The sequence below is a fragment of the Pan troglodytes genome, chromosome 9 (genome assembly GCF_028858775.2).
Source record: "Pan troglodytes isolate AG18354 chromosome 9, NHGRI_mPanTro3-v2.0_pri, whole genome shotgun sequence".
Taxonomy (NCBI): domain Eukaryota; kingdom Metazoa; phylum Chordata; class Mammalia; order Primates; family Hominidae; genus Pan; species Pan troglodytes.
Genome location: NC_072407.2, coordinates 40,570,310 through 40,594,300, shown reverse-complemented (window position 1 = coordinate 40,594,300; position 23,991 = coordinate 40,570,310). Strand labels below are relative to the sequence as shown.

The 23,991-nt window shown below is 39.9% G+C and overlaps 1 protein-coding gene across 2 annotated transcripts in view; it reads right to left on the bottom strand.

Moving 5' to 3' along the window:
* Positions 1 to 918: 918 nt before the first annotated feature.
* The window catches only part of RAG1 (recombination activating 1), a 69,753-nt gene continuing 46,680 nt past the window's right edge, over positions 919 to 23,991 (bottom strand). Inside the window, exons 1-2 of one of the 2 annotated variants that reach the window (XM_001154240.8) lie at positions 19,876 to 20,029; positions 919 to 14,697 (exon numbers count right to left, since the gene is read on the bottom strand). In XM_001154240.8, the coding sequence (XP_001154240.1) occupies positions 11,552 to 14,683 (3,132 nt within the window). In that variant the 5' untranslated portion in view covers positions 14,684 to 14,697; positions 19,876 to 20,029 and the 3' untranslated portion in view covers positions 919 to 11,551. Of the gene's footprint in view, positions 14,698 to 19,875; positions 20,030 to 23,991 lie in introns of those variants that run through there. The other variant, XM_016920686.4, reaches the window with a different exon arrangement.

Here is a 23,991-nt window from a genome sequence, read left to right as displayed (position 1 = left end):
CAGATAATAGTTTTATTTTTTGCAGAGATGGGGTCTCCATATCTTCCCTAGCCTAATCTTGAACTCGTGGCCTCAAGCAATCCTCCTGTCTCAGACTCCCAAAGTACTAGGGTTATGGGAATAAGCCAATGCACCAGCTCCCAAAGCATAGACTTTTCACACTCAAATCTTGAATAAAAGAAAGATCTAGGAGGAAAACTAGTCAAGTACTATCTCACAGTATTATATAACACAGGGTCCATCACATCCTCCCTGGTACTGCTTCAACACCTTGTAATTATTTCTGTTGTTACACCTAAATGAGTAAAAAAGTACTACTTGGTAAGTATTCTAAGTGTCTGACTCTTCTAACCAACTATGCATTTCATGAAGACTAGAACAATGTTTTTTATAATTTTTATGTCAAGTACTTAATATAATGCCTGGTATACCTTAGGCAAAGTGTTGTTAAGCTGAATTGAATTAAATACATTACTGAGTTGCATCTGCCTTTTATTGTGAGTAACCAAAGTGACATATCCTTTATCTAGCAGAACACTAATTATACTTTGTTACGTTTGTTATAATTACTTATAACTTCTCTTTTCCTCCTGTTATCTCCTAATTCCATCATGACAGATATCTTAATTGTTTATTATTATTGAATCTCCAGTATCCAGCAGAGTGCCTAGTGCTAAATATACGTGTTTATATAGATATTGCATAGATATGTATACACACACACACACACACACACACACACACATATACACAGAGAGAGAGAGAGAGAGAGAGAGTAAAAGCTTAAAGCAACTAAAGAAGCAAGGGATATGAGCTTAAATGAAACCAACAAACTTCTGGCTGACGGCAAAGGTAAGAATAGGAAAATATGTATTAGGATAATTAACACTAGCTGCTGTAACAAAAACTCTGAAACACTTCAGTAAGTCGTTTAAAGTTTATTTCTTGCTCATGGAAAATCCAATGCAGGTGTTCTTATCAGGTTATTCACCTGAGTGACTCTCCTCCAAGATTTGTCTCAGGGATCCAGGCTTTTTCTGTTTGGCAACTCTACCATCTTTATCTCCATCACGTGTCCCCCAAGACTTCAGATACAAAAAGAAAAAAAGAAAGAAAGAGAAAGAGAAAATGTGGGGAAGGCACACTCACTTGTAAATGTTTCAGCCTGCAAATGATAAAATCATTTTCTCTGACTTTCGTTGGCAAAAGCTAGTCACATGGCCCCACCTAGATGCAAGGAGGCTGGGAAATGTAGTTTAACTATGTGTCTATAAAAGGGAACTGTAAGTGACAAGCATTTAGCCAGCATCTGAAACAGTATATATTTTAAACATCCCAACTGCAATAGCCCCATTTACCCTGAAATAGTAATGAAAGGTACCAGAATAGCTCTTCTAAGCTAAAACAAAAGTACATGCTGTGTGATATGGTTTGGCTGTGTCTGCACCCACATCTCATCTTGAATCCCCATGTGTTATGGGAGGAACTGGTGGGAGGTAACTGAATCACAGGAGCAGGTCTTTCCCTTGCTTTTCTCATGATAGTGAATAAGTCTCATGAGATCTGATGGCTCCATAAGGTGGAGTTTCCCTGTACAAGCTCTCTCTTTGCTGCTGCCTTCCATGTAAGACAAGAATTGCTCCTGCTTGCCTTTTGCCTTGATTGTGAGGCCTCCCCAGCCTCATGGAACTGTAAGTCCATTAAATTCTTTTTCCTGTATAAATTATCCAGTCTCAAGTATGTCTTTATCAGCAGTGTCAAAATGGACTAATATACACACTGTGTATATTCATTGCCACTGCTTTTATTACCTTTTATTACCTTTTGCCTTTACTATTTAAACAATCTCCTAACTGGTCTCCCTGCCTTCACCTTGTCTCCTTCCAATCCTCTAACTGTACTGAGACCACAATGAACATTCAAAAATAAAAATCTGATGTTTCACTGATGAAAACTCTTCAGTGCTTTCCCATCTTCCATGAGAAAAAAAATCCAAATGTCTCACTAAGGCAAAATATGATTCTGTAGGCCCATCCTTCCCTCTACACACACACTGCTAGTACTCATTCTCTATCAATGCTGGAAATTCTCCACCTGAAAAGTCCTTCTCCCTGGTTAATAACTATCATCTTTCAAGATTTAGTTCTTCTCTGTAAAGCCTTTCGTTTAAAAAGTGTGGAATACTCACCTCTCTATCCAAACCATCTCTTTTTATAGCACCTGTCAACTTATAAACATTTATGTATATGCCTGATCTTCAAATAGAGAAGCTATTTGATAATGGGCTCCTTAAAAGAAAGGAAAGTTTCTTTCTCAGTTGCATGTTCTTAACAGAAGGCATAGCTTCTCGTACATTATAGTCGCTCAATGAATATTCATTGAATTGAATTAAGTTCACTCTATAGGGACTGAAATTATTCACTTCTGCAGCTATTGTCTTACTATCTTTCTGATTCTTTAATACATGAAGGAGGAGCTGTGGAAATAAACTATGTGTTCCAAATATCTTGATCAATTAAAATATCTCACAGAACTTGGAAATCAAAAGTACAGCAAAATTCACAGAAGGAGATGAGCTCTTAGGTTATATTTATTCTTCTTTCTGGTGAAAAGAGATCACACAGGATTAAAATAGATATCATGGTAAATTTTAATAGAATAGACAGCCGTTGTAATACACAGTGACAAGAATTCCAAATTACTTACATGCCACAAAACTCCACTCTAGCATAGAATACTGCTTTTTGACTTGGACTTTACCATAGATGATAGCATATTTTTCAAACCTAATTCTGTCAAGAAACATCTAACATTGCACACTTACTTCTAAGAAAAGCAATTCTTCATCCTGTCTCCAGATATCAATCCAAAAAAATGTGTGTATTCACTTAAATCACAATTTGTGAGAATAGAAAAGTTATCAATACCAGTCCTTTTAAGAGGCTGGTTAAGAATAAAAATCCCCTGAATCCATGGCTCAATTCCTCTACCAGTAGGCTCATTCAGGGTATCCATCAGTAAGCATTTATTGAAAATCCACGACTCACATTAAATATTATGAGAACTGCAAAAGAAATATAAAACATCAGACTCACCTTTAGTGAATCAATACTCTCACTATAGAATGGGGAAAAGGGGCAGGACAAGAGAGTTGTGGACAATAAAATAATAAACTCATAGCAATGGGTGACAAATTTGAAACTGTGTAGTCCAGGCTGTCCGTGCAATAACAGTTCATTTTTCCTTTAACTTGGGATATACTGGGAAAATTAAGAAATTGGGCTAAAATATTTCTAAGTTACCTTTGTTTTCTTTTGCCCTGCTGAAGAGATGTTGTGACCAAGATAGCTGGAAATGTAGAAAAGACTATTTGAAATGCTATGCAAAATGTATAGTGATAACGCAAAAGAGGTAGGGTTTGTGTGTGTGCAAAATATGGATAATCATCAATTTTCTATTATGAAAATGTATTAGTTTCTTGAGGAAAAAGATGAAAAAAATCTATGTGAGATTAGGTATTTATTTAGACCTTGATCAGACCTTAGTATAAAAATAATTTGCAGGTCTTGGCCTCCAAGTAAGTTGGTATGTATTTTGCAATGGCACAAATATGTTGTCATCATCAAAAAGAAGAAAAAGATTATATAAAGGCCAAAAGGGGGAAAAGAGAAAATTTCCAAAGAAACAAGGAAAAAAGCCAGAGAAAGAAACGCTGACTTCATTTTTAAAAATGAGGCTATCAAGGACTGCAGAACCTTCCTTCATCTCCTCCTGCCTCGAGTTGGGCACAGTCATCTAAAGAAGTGAGACATGTGAATTAGGAGGAAGTCTATCACTGAAGAGAAAAAAAATGCTTGAAATTGCTACTCCATCATTTAGATTTATATGCATAACGCTTCTTAAACTTGGATCAATTCCCTCACACTTTATAGCTTCCAAAAGCATTTCACTTGTGCCCCACTGCTGGTGTGGTGTGGATCGACTCATGGCCTGCCTCAAACTCTTCAGTAGTTTTTCCATTTGCACTTCTGGTGGGACTCAAGTCCATTGGGTCCTGCATGATAAAACCTCTGCCTGATTCTCCAGAGCAGCGCCTCCCTCAGGCTGCTCCTGTGCACTTACCTTCCTTCAGGTCCTAAACACTGACAATTGCTCTCTCCTCACAGAGTCTTCCCACAGACTAAGTTTACTCCAGGTCTCTCACTCCAGGTAACCTACCTGACCTCACCCACTCATTCTCCCAGTCTCCACTGAAAAGTTCCTTCTTCCTAGATGCTTTCTCTGATACCGCAGGTTAAATTCTATTGTCCTATCATACTTCATAATGCACCTATTGTGCTCTGATCACATTTAGTGTTTTTCCTTCATAACACCTACTAGTGTGTGGCTATGCATTTAGAGTCCTATTGTTGATTTGAAGTCTATCTCTCCCTAGCTGTTTGTGAGCAGAAACTGTCTATGTTCTTCACCACTGTATCTCCTGTGCCAAGCCCACATTGCCCATAGAAGGCATCTTACAAATATGTATTTAATATATAGGCTGAAGTAACTAGAAAGGGTGAGAAGGATGCAGACCTTACCTGGGTCTTAAAAGGTAAAAAGGTGCTACATTCTGAAAGGTAGAGATAGCACTCAAATATTCAAATATTTAAAAACCCAGGTCCAGAGGCCTCCGGCAGTGCTGCAAGTTACTTGCTGGATTGTGGAGTGATCCACAGTTCCTGAAAGATGGAGAAGGGCTGTGAGAGTAGCATAAGGGCACTTGGGTCTTGGGCCACAGGGCTATTTACCTACAAATACAAACATGTTTCAATATTTTTTAAAAAATGGTATAGCTGTAGAGAGACAGCCAGACTGAATCTCAGCCTTGACTGGAAGGGAGCTGGGAAGCCTCCAGTTAAGGTGGGTCTATGGTACTTAAAAATGTGTGGATGTGGCTCCGCCATTTTCTAGCTGAGATAAGCTTCAGTTATTTCAAGTGTAACATGGAGATAATAGGAGTATCCACTTCAAAAGGATCAAATAAGAAAATGTATGCAAAGTGGTTAGCAAAAAAAAGTTTGGAAAATGGTAGCTATTATTATTATTATTTATTATTACTATTACTATTATTTATTATTATTATTAAAAGCACTGACTAAAAGCACTTGGACTGTAGCCAGTTCTGCCATTTTCTGAGTGACCCTGGAAAAGTCAACAACTCCGACCAAAATTTTGAGTGTATAAGTGATATTGTTCGGATGTTTGTTCCTCCAAATCTCACCTTGAAATGTAATCCCCAGTGTTGGAAGTGGAACCTGGTGAAAGGTGATTGGATCACAGGGACAGATCCCTCACGAATGGCTTGGTGCTGTCCTCATGATAATGAGCAAGTTCTTGCTCTAAAAGTTCATGCAAGATCTGGTTGTTTAAAGTGTGGAGCACCTTACTCCCACCCCTTGCTCCCACTTTCAGTATGTGACACCAGTGTCATGCTTTCTTTACAACCTGTAGAACTGTGAGCCAAATAAACCTCTTTTCTGTATAAATTATCAAGTCTCAGATATTTCTTTATAGCAATGCAACAATGGCCACATACAGAAAATTGGTACCAAGCGGTGGGACATTGCTATAAAGATACCTGAAAATGTGGAAGTGGCTTTGGAACTGGGTAACAGGCAGTGGTTAAAATTGGAAGAGCCTGGAGGGCTCAGAAGAAGACAGTAAAATGAGGAAAAGTTTGTAACTTATTAGAGACTGGTTAAATGGTTATGATCAAAATGCTGATAGAAATATGGACAGTGAAGGCCAGGGCTAATGAGGTCTCAGATGGAAATGAGGAAGTTACTAGGAACTGGAGTAAAGGTCACCTGTGTTATTCCTTAGCAAAGAGCTTGGCTGCATTGTGTCCACATCCTAGGGATCTGTGAAGGTTGAACTTAAGAGTGATGACTTAGGGTATCTAGTAGAAGAAATGTCTATGCAGCAAAGTATTTAAGATGTAACCAGACTGCTTATAACAGCCTAAAATCAAATACAGGAGCAAAGGAATGACTTAAATTTGGAATTTATATTTAAAATGATAGCAGAATGTAAAAGTTTGGAAAATTTGCAGCTTGGTTTTGTGATAGAGGAGGAATTCAAGCAGCTACAGAGCAACCACTGGCTAAAGAGATTAGCATGACTAAAAGGGAGCGAAGTGCTACTATCCAAGACAATGGGAAGGTCTTGACGGCATTTCAGAGATCTTTGAGGCAACCCCTCCCATCACAGGCCCAGAGGCCTAGGAGGAAAGAACGGTTTCAGGGGCCAGCCCCAGGGCCCTGCTAACTTGCACAGCCTTTGGACACTGCTCTCTGCATTCAGGCCATTCAGCTCCAGCTTTGGCTCAAAGGGCCCCAGATACAGTTCAGGCTCAGCTCCAGAGGGCACAGCCATAAGCCTTGGCAGCTTCCACATGGTTTTAAGCCTACAGGTGCTCAGAATGCAGAAGAGAAGAAGGCTTGGCAGCTTCACCCTAGATTTCAGAGGATGTATGAGAAAACCTGGGTGCTAAAGCAAAAGCCTACTCTATGGGTGAGCACTTGCAGAGAGCCTCTGCTAGGAAAATGCAGAAGGGAAATGTGGGGTTGGAGGCCCTATACAAAGTCCCTACCAGGTTATTGCCTAGTGGAGCTGTGGGATGGGACCACCACCCTCTAGCCCCAAGAATGGTATGGCTACCTGCAACTTGCAACCTCCACAGGGAAAAGCTGCAGTCACTCAACTCCAACCCTTGAGAGCAGCTGTGGGGGCTGCACCTTGTGCAGCCATAGGGGTGGAGCTGCCCAAGGCATTGGAAGTCCACCGCTTGCAGAAACATGCCTTGGATGTGGGACATGGTGTCAACAGACACTATTTTGGAGCTTTAAGGTTTAATGTATGCCCTTCTGGGTTTTGTGTGGGGCCTATTACCCCTTTCTTTTGGCCAATTTCTACCTTTTGGAATGAGAATATCAATCCAGTGCCTGTACCACCATTGTATCTTGGAAGTCAATAATTGTTTTTTATTTTACAGGGTCAGGAAGAAATTTGCCTTGAGTCTCCAATGATGAAACTCTAGACTTAGGACTTCAGGACTTTTAAGTTGATACTTGGAATGAGTAAAGACTTTGGGGGACGGTTGGAAAGGGATGATTGTATTTTGCAATATGAGGAGAACATGAGATTTGGAAGGCCAGGGGCAGAATGCTATGCTTTGGATATTTGTCCTCTCCAATACCCATGTTGAAATGTAACCCCAGTGTTGGAGGTCAGGACTGATGGGAGGTGATTGGATTGTGCGGGCAGATCCCTTATGGATGGCTTGGTACTATTCTCATGATAATGAGCAAGTTCTTGCTCAGCAAGTTTACATGAGATCTGGTTGTGTAAAATTGTGTGGCACCTCCTCACCCATGTTCCCATTCTCACCGTGTGATGCTCCTGCTTTCCTTTCCCTTTATGCCATGATTGTAGCTTTCTGAGGCCTCACCAGAAGGTGAATTAGATGCTAGTGCCATACTTACTGCAGAACTGTGAACCAATTAAACCTCTTTTCTTTATAAATTACCCAGTCTGATGTATTTATTTATAGTAATGCAAGAATGGCCTAACATAAGCCAGGTGTGGTGGCTCATGCGTGTAATCCCAGCACTTTGGGAGGCTGAGGTGGGTGGATCACGAGGTCAGGAGATTGAGACCATCCTGGCTAACATGGTGAAACCCCGTCTCTACTAAAAAATACAAAAAATTAGCCGGGCATGGTGGCGGGCACCTGTAGTCCCAGCTACTCAGGAGGCTGAGGAAGGAGAATGGCCTGAACCCAGGAGGTGGAGTTTGCAATGAGCCGAGATCGCACCACTGCACTCCAGCCTGGACGACAAAGTGAGACTCCGTCTCAAAAAAGAAAAAAAAAAAACAAAGAAAAAAGAATGGCCTAATACAATAAGTATGTGAATTTTCTGGAGAATAAGTCTGTATTTTCACCAGTCTCAAAAAAGTTAATAAACAAACAAAAAGATTTACTATTTATCTTATGTATCTGGGGGAAAAAATTGTTTCATCCTACATTAGGATAAATTTTACACATAATCATTATTCTATTGTCCTTTAATCCAAAGACCACCAAATTTATTCTGTATTTCTCTCAAAGTAAAAGACGTTAATTTTTAAATGCTGCACTCAATATTATTATTAATATTTGAATAGAAATTATAATACATACCATTTTCAAATCTTAAACTTTTATTTCAAATATTCAAACATAAAATTGCTGACAATAACCATAATATTAATGAATGGAAATATTAAAATATAAAAAGTATTGAAACTCATATTTCATTTTATTTGAAAACATTTGACATGGAAATACAGGTCCCCTGCATCAAATAAATCCATTGCATCCTGGTACCTGAATTTTCTCTGAAATAGAAAAAAAAAAAGGCTCTTGGAAGCCATTAAACAAAATGTAAGGTTATTTGTAAGAAAATAAACTGAAGTGAAATTCTACAAAACAAAAAATAATCACCAAAAATGATTTCTGAGGTATATTTATGTAGATTACTGTAGTTAAAATAAGAAAATGTAAAATGGGTACAATGTATCTACTCTTACTTAAAATCTTTTAACATCAAAAGAATACATCATCTGTCATACAATCACTGAAGACACACACATATCTGCAATCAAAAACCACCTGCATCCAAATAATGGTTTATTCCTCCCAACTACCACTGGCGCTTATATATCCTGCCTCTTATCTGTGTGGAATTTGAACTCTGTTTGATGTAATGCAAGACCCACACTCTCAACCAAAAAAATCTTTATCTTCCTCTATATCTTGTGGGAAAAAAAATCTGAGGCAAAACTAAATTCCAGTTCACCTGGAAGAAAAAGACATCTTTTTCTCCTCCTCTTGCTTCTCAGTGCATGTTTATTAATCCCAAGGCTCCTTTTGACCTCACCGACCAATCATCAATTTTCATCAGCCATTATCACTGGTCCCTGCAATGCACCTGAGTGGCTTGGCAGGAAAATTTGTAGATTCAGGTTTCACAGGAGAAAAATACATTGCACTTCTGAAGTCCCAGTATATACTTCACACATACACACACAAATGCTCGATTCAGTGTGGTGAATTTCCCTGGAGTATGTAATTGCACTTGCAATAGGTATTGCTAAAAATAAAACTCTAGTATAAAACTAGGGTCTAGGATATTGCAATCTCAACAGTAAGGGCAAAAAACCATAGGCAGCGTTTCTACATATTGAAATTCCTACAGCCAGATGTTCCCAGGGTTTATCAAAATGTGATCTGATTAAGGGATTATTGGAAAGGTTGTGCTATAAATCATGCTCTTAGTCACATGCATTCAAAATAGTTCCTACAGTGTTAGAAAAGGATAATTTAATACTGGAAAGTATTTACAGTGCCACCAATAGAGTAAAAGAGTAGAAATGGGTAAAAAATCTATAAACCAGCATGACCATGCTTCAGTAAATAGGATGATTATGTGAATTTAGCTGTTTATTAGTGCAGAGACATGCTGGAAGGATTAAGCAGGATGAAGGGAAAGGGTGGCTTAGTGGCCCATTCATTTCCAAAAAAACAAAACCAAGAGTTTTCAAAAAAACTAATGTTAAACTATGTATATGTTTTTGACAGCTAAATTAGAAATGACTTTGATATTCTGCATATAAAAAGCAAGGAAAACTGCTGTATTTTTTAATGAAAGATACTGTGTTCAATCCCTGAAGAAGCACCAAATACATACAATTAAAGATAATGTCACTGATGCACTTTTGACAACTAAATTATCAAGCTCTTTGATATACTGTGTATGAAGAGTAGCAATTATGGCCAATAAAATCAAAGGAAGAAAAAACTAATTAACACTAACATAGCATTATGACTCACTAGCATATAAAATTCCATGCCTGCTCTACATTGCCAGCAACTGGCAAATCCCAAATTCCTAAGGATGCAGATCATAGTTTCCAAATAACTGGAGCCACAAGAGGGTTAGGGGGCCCTTTGGAGCTTTTATGTTGCTTTCTTCTATCAAAAGAGCCAGAGCACACAAATGATTTAAAAACTTGCTTACCCCTACCCCATAAAAATGTAATCCCAAGGTCATGTGCTATAGTGATTAGTTGTGAATCCTAAACAAATTCTGATACTACCTTATAAACATAGTGATTAATTTGTGGTGGAAAGAAGAAGGGCTTTGGAGACAAAAGGACTGTGTTAAATTTCCAAGCCAAGTATTTATTACCCCTAAATGACTTTGAGCAAATCATTTAAACCCCCATCAAATGGAGATAATAACAACACCTACTCCTCAGAATTGTTGTAAGGAAAAATGAGTGTGAAAACATTCCACAGTGGTAAAAAGCACTGTGTAAATGTTAACTCTTCTGCTGTACTGCGTTTGGACTCCATCTAAACTTAGCGGATGGAAAAATACAAGGTTATCCTGCTACACAATTCTGAATCCACTGAAAGTAAACTGATCATTATAGAAAGAATAACACATTGCAGAGGAGAGGACTCTATGAAACCTAGATTTAGAAAAATTGATTCAGGTTTCATTTGGAGAAAGTCTGGCAAAATGTTTCAGTAAGACATGAAATATGTTTTTAGACATCAAGCTAACCTATATTTTTACAAGCCTCTGTGGCTTTAAGACTGTATGCAGAAGCTCTAAATTTGGAAACTCTAAATTACTTGAAATGAAAAAGTAAAAATAAAGAATCATACTTGGCTTCTGATAGCTAAGTAAACATATATTATCAGAAGATTTAATAACTAACTGTAGCTAACAGGTGTATTCTAAATTCATTATTGAAAAATCCATGACAGCAGATGACCTCCTAAACTCTGAAGGTTACAATAGATACATAATTTAAACATAAAAAAGGACTGATTTTCTCAAAGTTGTCCTGATGTAAGATATTTATATAACAAATGGGTAAATGCATTGAGAGCACTTTGTAAAGGTCATCATGCTGTACAAATGTAAGATATTATTAGAAAAATTTAAAAAGCTCTTTTGAATCTTATATAGCAAGCCAAGATACGTAAAATTATAAAAATGAAGAATTATTCAAAAATGAAATAGAAGGCACTTATCATATCTCAATACAAAATATAATAAATCAAGGGGGAAAAAATGAAAACCACAAGACCAATTTCTTTCCTGGCCTCACTGGCTGTTCTTTGACAACCTTGGCTTTGATTTTCATGACAGCTCCCCAACACACACAGATCTTTGCTCATCTCTGGTCCCCTGCAGTTACTCCTGTTCTGAGTTATTGAGCTTTCAGATAACTGATTTTTCCTGTTGCTTTTCGTAACTCACTAAAAGGCTCAAGCAATCAGCTCATCAGTTTCCATTCCTGACTTGAGAGCATCTGTAGCATCTTACTCCAACCTACCACCTCTTGGATGGTGAAGCCCCATACACAGTAGTAAAGGGTGCTAGGAGAAGCCCTCAATGCAACCCAGAGGGAAACTCAATTGCAAAAACCAACTCATAAGTGGTTGCCCTACTTAAAATTCCATTGAATCTTGGCTTTCCAGAGAGTCCTCTATGCCTAATGGGTCCCCTAAGCTTGCCTGAGGGTTCATGGTAAACCCAGAGGTTTTTAATGCATTATGAGCATTCATAAACTTCTGGAGGTATTTGGAGGTGTACAACCAGTGGTGTTTCAGGACATCTTCCATCTCATAGCATTTGGACTGCCTGGCATTCATTTTCCGGAAGCGCCTAAACAGTTTGTTACCAGACTCATTTCCCTCACTTGCCCATGCCCCAATGGAGCCATCCCTCTCAATAATTTCAGGAACATGGGCCAGGGTTTTGTGAAAATAATTGGTGATTTTTCCCTCATACCTATACTTGAACTTCGTAGAAAGGAGCTCAGCAAAACGCTGTGAATTGAAACTGTACTGGCAGAGGGATTCTGGGCACTCTTTAGCAGGGCATGATGACCGCCATACTGGTTTCATCTTCAGGTAAAGATCCATCAGCTCCCTCAGAGCCTCGTGCCTCTCCTCGGAAGGAATTAACTCACAAACTGCATCCACAGTCTCTTTGGTCATGAGCTTCCTGGCAAAGTTGCCATTCATCCTCATGATTGGTTTGAGGTTCATCTTCTTCCGGAGATGCTTGTCCAGTGTGGCCTGCCACCTTTTCCTTTCCTCTTTGGAAGCATTGGGATTCTTATACACTTCCCCTATCTCTAGCTGGAAGATCTTGTAGAACTCAGCTGCATTGCCAATGTCACAGTGGAGTGCATCTATGGAAGGGACTGTCTCAATGAAAGGTTTAGCTGAGACCCCTTTCACCCGATCCCGCAGTTCTTCCACAGACTCATGGTAAGGGTTAGAACGCCAGACCTCATAACGTTCCAGGTTCTCAGCATGGCTTCTGGTTATAGAGTGGAAGACAAGATTTTGAGAGGCTTCCAGACGGGTGGCATCACAAAGAGTACAAATGTAGACTGAGCCAGAAGCCTCGAGGCCTTCCACTTCCCGCACAAGTTTTTCATCATAGCCGGTGCCCCTGAAGATGAACTTGAAAGTCCGGAGAATGCCTCCCAGCTCAAGCATTAATTCACTGCTCTTCATGGCCTCCCTCTCAGCAATGAGAGGACTCAGGATGGCAGTCAGCGTCTCGTGGTCAGACTCATCTGCCAGCATAAGGCACAATGGCTTGCAACACAGTTCAGAGTTAGGTTTGGCTTCTTCAAATACTTTCACATTCTGAGAGCTGTGGGCAATAGTAATTTTCATGATTGTGAATGAAAAACGGACTGCCTTTTCTGGAACTACAGGCCCACTCCCATGCTTCTCACTCACGTCTCCCATTCCATCACAAGACTCCTTCACCACCACAGTGAAGGGGCCATTCAGGTAATCATCAAGGTCTTGGGATCTCATGCCTTCCAAGATGTCTTCTTCCATGTCCATCAAAGCAGACACCAAAGCTGAATCATAGCGGAACCTCTTTGCAATGGTGTCCACTGGGTAATCATCCACTGAGGATGATAGTCCAGACAGCCCATCAATAATGCCAACATCAGTGCTGGAAGACACATTCTTCAGAGGTGGCTGCCACTCAAAGTGGTGGTAGCCTGGCAGAAGTACCTTCTCAGCATTCCGAAGGGCATGCAAAGGCTGAAAAATCTGTCTCCCTGTGATGGCTTTCACAGTCCTGTACATCTTGTGGTACTGACTGCAGCTGAGGAAGGTGTTGACACGGATGGCCAAGCAAACAGCTGGCTGCAGGCCAGAGCCCTTTCCCTGCATGATGGCCTCCAGCTCATCAGCTTGCCTGTGCTCATTCCTCGCCCTCAGAGCCAGCAGGAACAAGGTCATGCACACGGACTTCACATCTCCACCTTCTTCTTTATCAGCAAAGGCTTTGACTTGCAGCTTGAGCTCCCTCAGCCGGTGCTTCTGAGCTCTCCGAGTCAGCGACAGAAGATGTTGGCGGGGCCGGCCCCCTTTATTAATGTGCACAAAAGTCTCTTTTGATTCCTTGTGACTTGAGATGTGGTGATTATATTTTTCCAAACTGACCTCCTCATTGCACTCTTTTGCTGGACATTTCACCATCAGGGAATTCAAGACGCTCAGAAAGGACTTCACTGGACTCTCCAGGTCAGTAGGGAAGCATGGATATCGGCAAGAGGGGCAATAGCTGCCCATGACTTTGAGGCATCTGAGAATGCAGACCCGGCAAAAGACATGCTTACAGTTAGTCTCCACAGGGTCAGCCAGAATGTGTTCACAGATCTGGCAGGAGATGGATTTCACAAAGTGCTCTGGGAAGTCCACTGCAAGGAGCTTGGTACTAAGATGTATCTTACTGCAGTTGGCGATCTTCTTCATGACATCCTTGCTGCTGATCCTTGCCTGAGCTCTTCTCTTGCGCTGACGGGCTTGTCTTGCTTGGTCAAGCACAGTTTTGAGTTTTTTGCTGAGCTGCAAGTTTGGCTGAAGACTCTTCCTCTTGAGTCCCCGACGGGCAGTGTTGCAGATGTCACAGGATGGTGTGTGGGGGTGCCACTCCATGGTCACGTTCCTCGGGAAGTAAACCTCACATGGGGCACTGCTAAACTTCCTGTGCATGATGCTCCAGCAGTTATGGCAGAACTCAGTGGGGTGGATCGAGTCAACATCTGCCTTCACATCGATCCGGAAAACCTTGGCAATGAGGTCCGGCCAGGAAGTAGCTCTCTTTTCCTTCTTTCGTAAAAGGCCTAGGGTTTTACCATCCACAGGACCATGGACTGGATATCTCCTGTTGTGCTCATCAGCTCTAAAAGAATTCCCACAGATGCGGCAGAGATGTCGAAGTTTGGCTTGATGGATCGCTTTGCCTCTTGCTTTCCCGTTGTCGTGAAATTTCTTTGAAAACTTAGGGTGGGCTTTTAACAATGGCTGAGTTGGGACTGGCTTCTGACCATCAGCCTTGTCCAGGACTGCTGGAGATTGCTCCAGAGAGGGTTTCCCCTCAAAGGAATCCTTCTTTTCCTTTTGAGCTTCTTCAGGTGTCTTTTCAAAGGATCTCACCCGGAACAGCTTAAATTTCCATTCTGAAAATTTAATATGTGGGTGCTGAATTTCATCTGGGGCAGAACTGAGTCCCAAGGTGGGTGGGAAAGAGGCTGCCATGCTGGCTGAGGTACCTGAGAACAATGAAAACAAGTCATATTAAGACCAATATCAATATCTCACTGATGTATCTGATAAATAATAAAAATAAATACATTCAATTATTTATTCATGTATTCCAAAAGATATGTATTAAATCTTCTACCTTAATATATCATGTTAGGTGCTGATCATAGAGTTATTTCCTCTTCTGACAGTGTTTATGGTTACTTATACCTGTTACACACATATAAGTGCTTAAATATATACATGTAAAGTTTTATTTCCTTCCACAAAAACCTTAAGGTCTTTAAGGACAGAATCTTTGATTCATCTTTGCCTCCCCAAGGGTCCCAGTATACATTAGGTGCTCAATAGTTATTTGTTCAGTAAATGTAAAGATAAACAGGCTACTAAAATCAAAGAAAAGTAATATTTTCCACATTGTATTAGCCTCATTGTACTAGCTGGACAATGTATTTCCAGCTTTTTAAAGCAGTCTTCCAGGGGGTTGGTTGTTTATTTCTTCCAAATGGGTCATAAAAGGATGATAAAGCTGCAAACCCAAAGAAACTAATTATTCACTACTTGAAAGGATGAAGTGAATTTTGAGCTTTATGAATGCAAACTAATAATAAGTATCGTGGATAGTAATTATGCTTACAATTTTAATTAGTGAATGCTGTTGTAAATTATAAGGCTGCGTCTACATTAGAAACAAAAAACACGGAACTCTAAACCTGCAACAAACCTGAGTGTACATAGACTGAGATTCTAAGGGACTTTTAAGATGAAAAATTCACATAGTTTCAGATAAAACTCACACAGGTCATCCTGAAAGTCATTGTTGGTCGATGGTCATTAGCACTATAGTTTGTAACATAATAAGAAGAGGTGGGAGTAATGTTTCTCTTCTGGTAAAAAAACATTGGCAATTACATATGCCAGGAAACCCGACTGATTTGAGTTGTAATGCACAGATCGCTAGCGATGCAGAAAAAAAGTCTAACAATGCCATGTGAAGTGTACTCTCTAGACCCAATTAGATCAATCTTTCCCAAATTACTTAGTACATAATTGGAAAAAGAGCAGCTGTATTTTCAATCCATCATCCCATCCACCTATCTGAAATTTGCCTGGGTTAATTCTTTTGACCCACCAGTTATATCAAGTAACATATGTTTTTCCCTCAATTGATCAACTAACAAAATCGATGAGAATTTTTATGGTCACATAGTTATGGAGACAAATTCTTAGACGAACATACTTTGAGCAGGGGTGGGATTAGGAGGTATGGAGGGGCAAGGGTTAATGCTGACAGTTGCTACCAAAGCCTCTTTTCAAGTCCCTGCTTTACTGAAGTTTGTTCCATCTTAATATGCATTACACATCAGAAATTGGTGTTTTGGGGCACAGGTACAGTGGCTCATTCCTGTAATCCCAACACTTTGGGAGGCCAAGGCGGGTGAATCACTTGAGGTCAGGAGTTCGAGACCAGCCTGGTCAACATGGTGAAACTCCATCTGTACCAAAAATACAAAAAAATTTAGCCGGGCATGGTAGCAGGCACTTGAAATCCCAGCTACTCGGGAGGCTGAGACAGGAAAATTGCCTGAACCCAGGAGGCAGAGATTGCAGTGGGCCAAGATCACGCCACTGCAACCCAGCCTGGATGACAGAGCAGGACTCTGTCTCAAAAACAAAGAAATGGGTGTTTTTCATAAAAATTAAAAGCAAATTTCTAAGACTTGATTCACAGAGAAATCCTATTAGATTGTTCCCTATGCAGGACTATGCAAGAGTTAAACAATACACGGCCATTTCAAATGTCTCATTAACCTCAAAAAATATTTCAACTGCAGCCCAACGAACACCTCAAAATTGCTTATAGTTCAATTCTGCTTCCTAATTCTCTTCTGTGGCAGGTGCTAGGTCTTTCCCTGTGGCTCCCCTGCCTCTTAGGTTGAACTCAACCCCAAATGCCTTCTCATTCCTTTAGTATTTTACTTCCCAGCCTATACTTAAAGCACTTTCTCTCTGGTATTCCAAGACAATATTTTGAGTAATTCTTTTTAAAATGCATGACCGTCTCTAGAGCTCATCAAGTTTAATATCGACTTTCACATTGAGTAAGTCAATCATAAGGCATGTATGTAGGGTCCTTAGAACTATCTCACTTCCCTACACATTTCTCCCCTGACTCCCACTGGCCTGCATTACTATACCAAAATCTACCAAACTACATTTATTTAAATACTCCTGCGGAAGGCAACAAAAGCAAAAGTGGACAAATGGGATTGCATCAAGTTAAAAGCTTCTGCACAGCAAAGTAAACAATCCACAAAGTGAAGACACAATCCACATCATGGGAGAAAATATTTGTAAGCTATGCATCTGACAAGAGATTAATAACCAGAATATACAAGGAGCTCAAACAACTCTACAGGAAACAATCTAATAATCCAATTTTAAAATAGGCAAAATATCTGAATAGACATTTCTCAAAGGAAGACATACAAATGGCAAACAGGTATACGAAAAGGTGCTCAACACCACTGATCATCAGAGAAATGCAAATCAAAACTACAATGAGATGTCATCTCACCCCAGTTAAAATAGATTGTATCCAAATGACAACCAATAATGAATGCTGGCAAGGATGTAGAGAAAAGGGAACCTTCATACACAGTTGGTAGGAATGTAAATTAGTACAGCCACTATGAAGAATAGTATGGAGGTCCTCAAAAAAACTAAAGATAGAATTATTATATGATCCAGCAGTCCTACTACTGGGTATTTATCCAAAGGAAGTCAAATCAGTATGTTCAGAGACATCTACACTCCTGTGTTTATTGCTGCACTACTTTTTATCCTTACTTGTGATTTTTACTCCCTAAAATAGACGTGTATTACTTTTGGTAGAAGACAGAACTTTTAAGAACTAGACTTAGATTAGATATTTTTTATCTATTCAATTAGCAAAGATTAAAACTACTTATATGGTTCAGCATTAATGAAGGCATGGAGAAATTAAGATATCTCCATACATTCTTGGGAGGAGTATAAATTGGTATAAAATGCCTACTAGACAATTTAGCAATGTCTTTAAAATTTTTGAATATATTATCTTTGATGCAATAAATCTCCTTTTGGGAAGTTATCCAATAGAAACATTTCCACAGGAATGCAACAATATTTATATAAAGACAGAGAGAGAGAGATTTGTTTCCAAAACTGTTACTTTGAAAAAGCAGGAAACAATATAAATAATTACCCAAAGGGCATTATTATTAAATAAACTATGGTCCAGACATACAGTGGAAAACCATGCAGAAAATTTAATTTTCTGTATGCACTGATGCATATGTGCAATTTCTGTATGCATCAGTGACATGGAAAGATGCTCACATGAAAAAGCAGAGAATGGAATGACAATAGCAAGTATAGTAGGATTCTCTTTATGTAGATATGTTTGTATTTGTACATATATGAAATCACAGGAATTCTGAAAGGATATACACTAAAATCTTAACAGTGTTTAATTTCTGAAAAAAATAGAATTGGCATTGATAAGAGGGCCTTTTGCACTTTTTATTTTATTAATTTTTGTATCATTTGAATTATTCAAAACAAGCAAGTAACTATTTTTATTAATTTTGTGATACATTTATTTTGGATAAAACTGTTTTAAAGACTAGATGTATATGTGCTCATAGTCACTTTTCCATATTTTCTTCTAAATTTCCCCCAGAAAAACTTAAGATCTGGCTAATTTCAAATATGACCACCACCCTTAGCTTTTCTTTCTTTTTGGATGAACATGGAGAAAGCAGGCTAAAATATGGACCTGTAGACAGCATGAAGTTAGGATTGTGAAAGAGTTATCTTGGATTCATATTTTGACACTCAGAAACCTTGCAAATGCTTGATCTCCTCTCTTCTAACAAAAGATCTCAGCAGTAGACCAGCCTCGGGATCTCAAAGGCTGAGTGGTTGGTGCTGGCTCAGCCTTGTCCCCACCGGCCACTGCCATATCGACATTGCCATCTGACATCAGAGCTACAGGCGTGCCTCCCTCCGCACAGCACAGATTCATTTTGACAAACTAGTTTGGGATGGCTTGGACAGTGCAGGAACAGTAGTTTCTGGTGAGTGATATCATTAGTTCAGGAGGCCAGGGCACAGCAGCAGCAGCAGCCCCCCATTTCCATCCCAGCTGCCCACCCTACACACACACACATACACCCCATTACTTGGCCCACAATCTTCCCTCCTAACATCTTCAACTTAGTCTGTACACAATTTCCAAGTAATAACTGTGTGCTCAAGTGTGACTTCTCATTATCACACCTGTTCCACTTATTCATTCACTCTGCAAATACTACTGTCTGTTTTTTGCCAAACATCATGTATCAAAAATGTGACAAAATAAAAAGCCTTTTTGTAAGTCTCAAGTATCCACAAAATAACACTACAATTCTTGCTCTTCCTTCAGACAACCTCTTGCATGAACCACTTCAGAAAGAGAAATATATCATTACAATCCCTGGCCAGGAATCCTGACTCAAGAACACAACCTCAAAGCAGGGTCTCTACCATGGCAATTCTCAAAATTAATACAAATCAGAATCATGAGCGAGTTTGTTTTTAAAAAGAAATGCAGATCATCAGGTCCCAAAGAGTCTGGCTGCTTGGGAAGGAATCCAGAAATTGCATTTTTAAACATTCAGTGATTCTAAAATGAGTGAATATTTTGAGAAACATTGGTCTCCTACTTAGGCCAATCTAGTTCAGGAAATGCCTGGCAATACTTGTTAATACCTGGGAAACCATACATTTCCTCCCACCCTAGAATTTATGTTCCTGATTATTTTTCTCACCTGAACTACCAGTATTTATTTCCAAGAGTCTCATACCTTACCTTCTGCTGATTTGTACACATTCATTCAAGAAGCACTCCTTAAACCTTTCCTCTGACAATAGCATTCATTTATAGTAATTCAGATATTTTGCATCTTTCTATGAACCTTCAGTGGCCCTAAACTTGGCCTCTTGTACCTTTTTTATTTTCATACATTAAAAAAAAATTGATGTAGCTTTGCTCATTCCATCCCCTCATCACCTGGAAGGAAAAAAAGCTCAAGCACTTCTAGTTAGAAACATAAAAATGTAATACATATTTTGGCTCAAGGCATGAAAAGTATGAGTGTTACCTTGCTCAGCAGGCTGCCTGGCCAAAGTGTTGAGATGTCTGCAATGTGGTTGATATTACTCAATACCAAAGAGAAGGCAAAGTGTGTTCTCTGCTCTCTCCTTGCTCTCTTGTTTCTCAGAACATGCTGCTGAGATGTTTATCAGCTTCCACTGTCCTTCCCAGCCTCCCCCACCATGGAGGGCTAACCACAAATGATGGCAGCCAATCATGGGCCAGGAGACCCCAGCTCCAGCTGCCACCTGGCTCTTTAGGAAGCTTAGGTCAAGGGGGCCTGAGTGTAGAACCATGTGCGAGAGTTTGCTGGGGCTGCCAGTTCCCTCCCTAAGAAGGTTTGGGTTGGAAATGGTCTTGTCAGTCAGTATAAGCCCCAGCTTTTGCCAGGGTTCTATATCTCTGTGCCTCAGTTCCACATCTGTAAAAAGGAAAGGCTAGTAGTATATATCTCAAAGAGTCAATAATGTTATACAATGAGAGTTATTATAGGAAAATACTTGAAACGATGTCTGCCTCTTTGTAGATGTTCATCAGATATTAACAACACTATGGAATTTTTTTATTATTATCTTGAAATGTTATCCAAACAATCTCAGAACCTTTCAACCTGGTCAAATCTTGCTGAGGAAGGTTGATGCTCCTTGTAACTACTGTAAGTTTAAACATTACTCGAGTATGGACGTCAACAGACCTGGATTTAAATCTTGACTCAGGCCTTTGATTCATTGCTTAAATTTTATGAACTCCAATCTCATCACCTGCAACATAAGATTAATAATATTAGTCCCCATTATTGAGAGCAATGGGCTAGGCTTGTAAGTGTTTTATATGTCATTTAATTTTCACAACAATCATACGCATTTGATAGTATTATGTCTAAAAAGAAGCGACAGAAGTTCAGAGCAATGGAGTGACTTGCCCATGGTCACACAGCCACTACTTAGTGAAGGTGGGGTGGAATTCCAAAGCTCATGTTCTTAATCACTCCATTATACCATGAAAGGAGAATAATGAAAGCCACTTTGTAGTAATAGTCTAAGGATAATTCAAGAATGAATACGTGTATACACACCTCTGTCTCTGTTTCAAAACCCCTTTATAATTCTCAGACCAGCTTTATCCCCAAAGTCTTTCTGTGTTCAGCTAATAAGTGAGAGAGTCCTTGCTTGTCTGATTCTCAGCAAAAACTGTCAAGGAGGCAGGTGCAAGGATTTCACTGTTCTGTGCTGCCCTCATTCGACGCTCCTCTTACATCTCCCACTCTTTCGCATTTGGACCTATTTAACCACACAACAGCCCTGGGGCCACAGCTGCTCACTAAAGACAAGGCAGAAGCCACTGCAGTAACACTGGGGGAAAGGAGAAACTGGTCTGTGGCTTCTAGGAGCTTCAGTGTGTTTTTCCCCCAAGGAGATGCAGCCTTTACCTGAGGGTCATATTTGAGGCAACATGGTGAGAAAGGCAGGTGAGAGCTAAGAATTTCCTGAAGACAGTGTTCATGTTCAACAGGACCCTCAGGAAGCAAGCTTTGTGGCCCTGGGCCCTCCTTACACAATGAGGTCAAGTAGAGAGGAGTCATGACATGACTTACATGCAAGAGGGTGTCCTTCCCCCCTATCCTCCTGCTCCTTAAAATCTTGCATCTCCAATGGACTTACAGAAAGAAAAAGAAAAGGCCAGATGTTCATGCTTCCCCTTGAAGGAAAGAGCAAAATAATAATATCCCACAGTATTAGAACAAAGCAGCAAGTTCAAGGATCAGGCTTCAGTTCTGTAGGTTCACTTGGAAGTTACGTGAAACTAAAGTGACAAAATGCACTGGTTTGTTTTGGACTTTCCTTGGTTTAGCACCGAGAGTCTAAGGTGAACAGAGTTGGTTAGTTGCCCATAACTTCCAAAGCAGAGTTAGAAAATTTCTCTGAGCTCGAAAATTTATAAATGGAATCCTTTTCAATTTTTCTTGGAAAAGTAAGCTGGTCAAATGGACTCATCAAAGAATGGTGGGGGTGTGAGGTTCAGACCAGATAATGGAGGAGCTTTCTCTCTCTCTCTCTCTCTCTTCAAATCATATTTAACATAGATTTCTGTATTGCTCAATTTTTCATCGTCATGTATACTTTTATAACTAGGAAAAATCACAATATTTACAAATAAAGTACTCAATGAATTTTAAATGAGACATAACAAAATATTGGGTGCATATGAAGATACAGTTTTCTAATTGCTCTGTTTGATAAAAGTCTGGATTTGTATACATCACCAGTATTTCCATGTTTCTCCCAATTTCACCTCCCAATTTCTCCCATCCATGTTGAAATCAAGTCACTTGTCTCCTATTGAGAAGTAAGACCTCCCTTGGATCACCTGGAAAAAACAAGTTAAATAATGGCCCATTGTCCCTCTGGACACTAACATTTTATCCACTGTCTTTATTTCAAATCTTTTCCACATGACAAGCAAACCTTATCTTGCATCATAAAATAGCAAAGACAGAGCTGCCTAGGATCCATGTTGTTCCAAGCAAATTAAAAATAAAACACTGCCGACATGTATTGGCCAATTGTTGCAAGAGACGAAGAACGAAAAGGGTGAACTAGAGCCTGGACAATTTGATGCCAAGCTCCAGCCTTGAGCGCAGACCTCCCAGACTAGTGATTAGCTGTGGTTAGTCCTGGAAGTGCCGACAGGCCCTTCACTGGCCCTGCTCCTCCAGGCAATGTGCTCCCTGCATCCCTGCTTTCACCTGCCTCTCCATCCAAGCCCCAACCCCCCTTAGCAGGTTGCCTACACTTATTCCCCTTGGCTCCCAAAGGCCCTTTTAAGAGAACTTTTCAAATTCAATCTCTTCCCAGACAGCAATGAGTTCCAATTGCTGATAACAATCAAAATCTACTCCTGCAGCCATGGTCTGAGTGTGTGAACGCTGCATTTTGAGCTCTTATCATAATTCAGCAGATGCTGTTTACGGACATTGAGATTACATACATAAGCATGTATCTATACATCTCTAACTAGCAAAACTCTTGTCTTCTAACATCACCAATTTGAAAGCCAGAACTAGAAGGGAACTTAGAGGTTCCTTGCCCCAACGCATGTGTTTTATTTATTTCTGAAGGGCATGGTGTTCCTGTTCAATGTCACAGAAGGGAATTAGTAGCAGAAATAGCATTACAAATCCGATCTCCCAGCTCCCAGGACAACGTTCTTTCCACTACACTGAAAAGGGAACATCCCTCCCTAACCCATCCAAGATGCATCTTAGACGGTAAAGAAACTCAAGGTGGCAATGGAGCAGAACCTTAACAGGTCATCGCTAGATCGGAGCCCTGGGTGAGCATGCAAACTCGCCACCCTGCACTGGCGGCGGAGAGACAGCCTCTCCACACGCTCATTTCTCCCCCACTTTCTCTGTCTTAAAATTGTTTTCTAATTAACTCAATGTGAATTACCCCTGTTAGTAAAATTTCTAATGTGTTATTAATTGCTCTAAACGTCGGCTGCAGCTCACTCTCCATGCTTTCAGGAGATCTGCTGCGGGCTTTCTGATTTTAGCTACACTGTTTTCTAAGCAGCTAGTGCCACCGTGTGGGCAAAGAAAAGTCTGTATTCTTGACTATCAGAAAAAGCCATGAGAAAAAGTCTCAGAAGTTGTTGAATCCATGAACTGGTTAAGAAGAAATCATGTATTTGCTTCTCTTCTCTTCCCTCTTCCCCTTATCCCAATCTCTATTCTCCCTACCCCCTCTTGCACCATTACTTCCCTTTGTAGAAATCCCCCATGATTCCTATAGACTAGGAAACAGAGCCAAAAGCTTAAAAGGTCAAAGTAATTTGCACAAGACCCCACACTTCACTAACTCCAGTCTTCCACAAAGGTCAAGAGACAACACAGAACTCCATTCTCATTGTCTTGCTAATCCTGACCAGTCCCAGAAAATGTGTAATAAATGCCTTCTCCTTATTCCTCAAACAAGAGAAGATATGAGGACCACGTCTTCATGAGAAAATTTGAAGAGCTGAGAGTAAAGGCCGGTGTATACGATTGCTAAATATCCTTTCTAATCAGGAGACATCTGTTCCATTTCCAAACCTTACAAAATAGTGAGGCATTGTTTTGCCT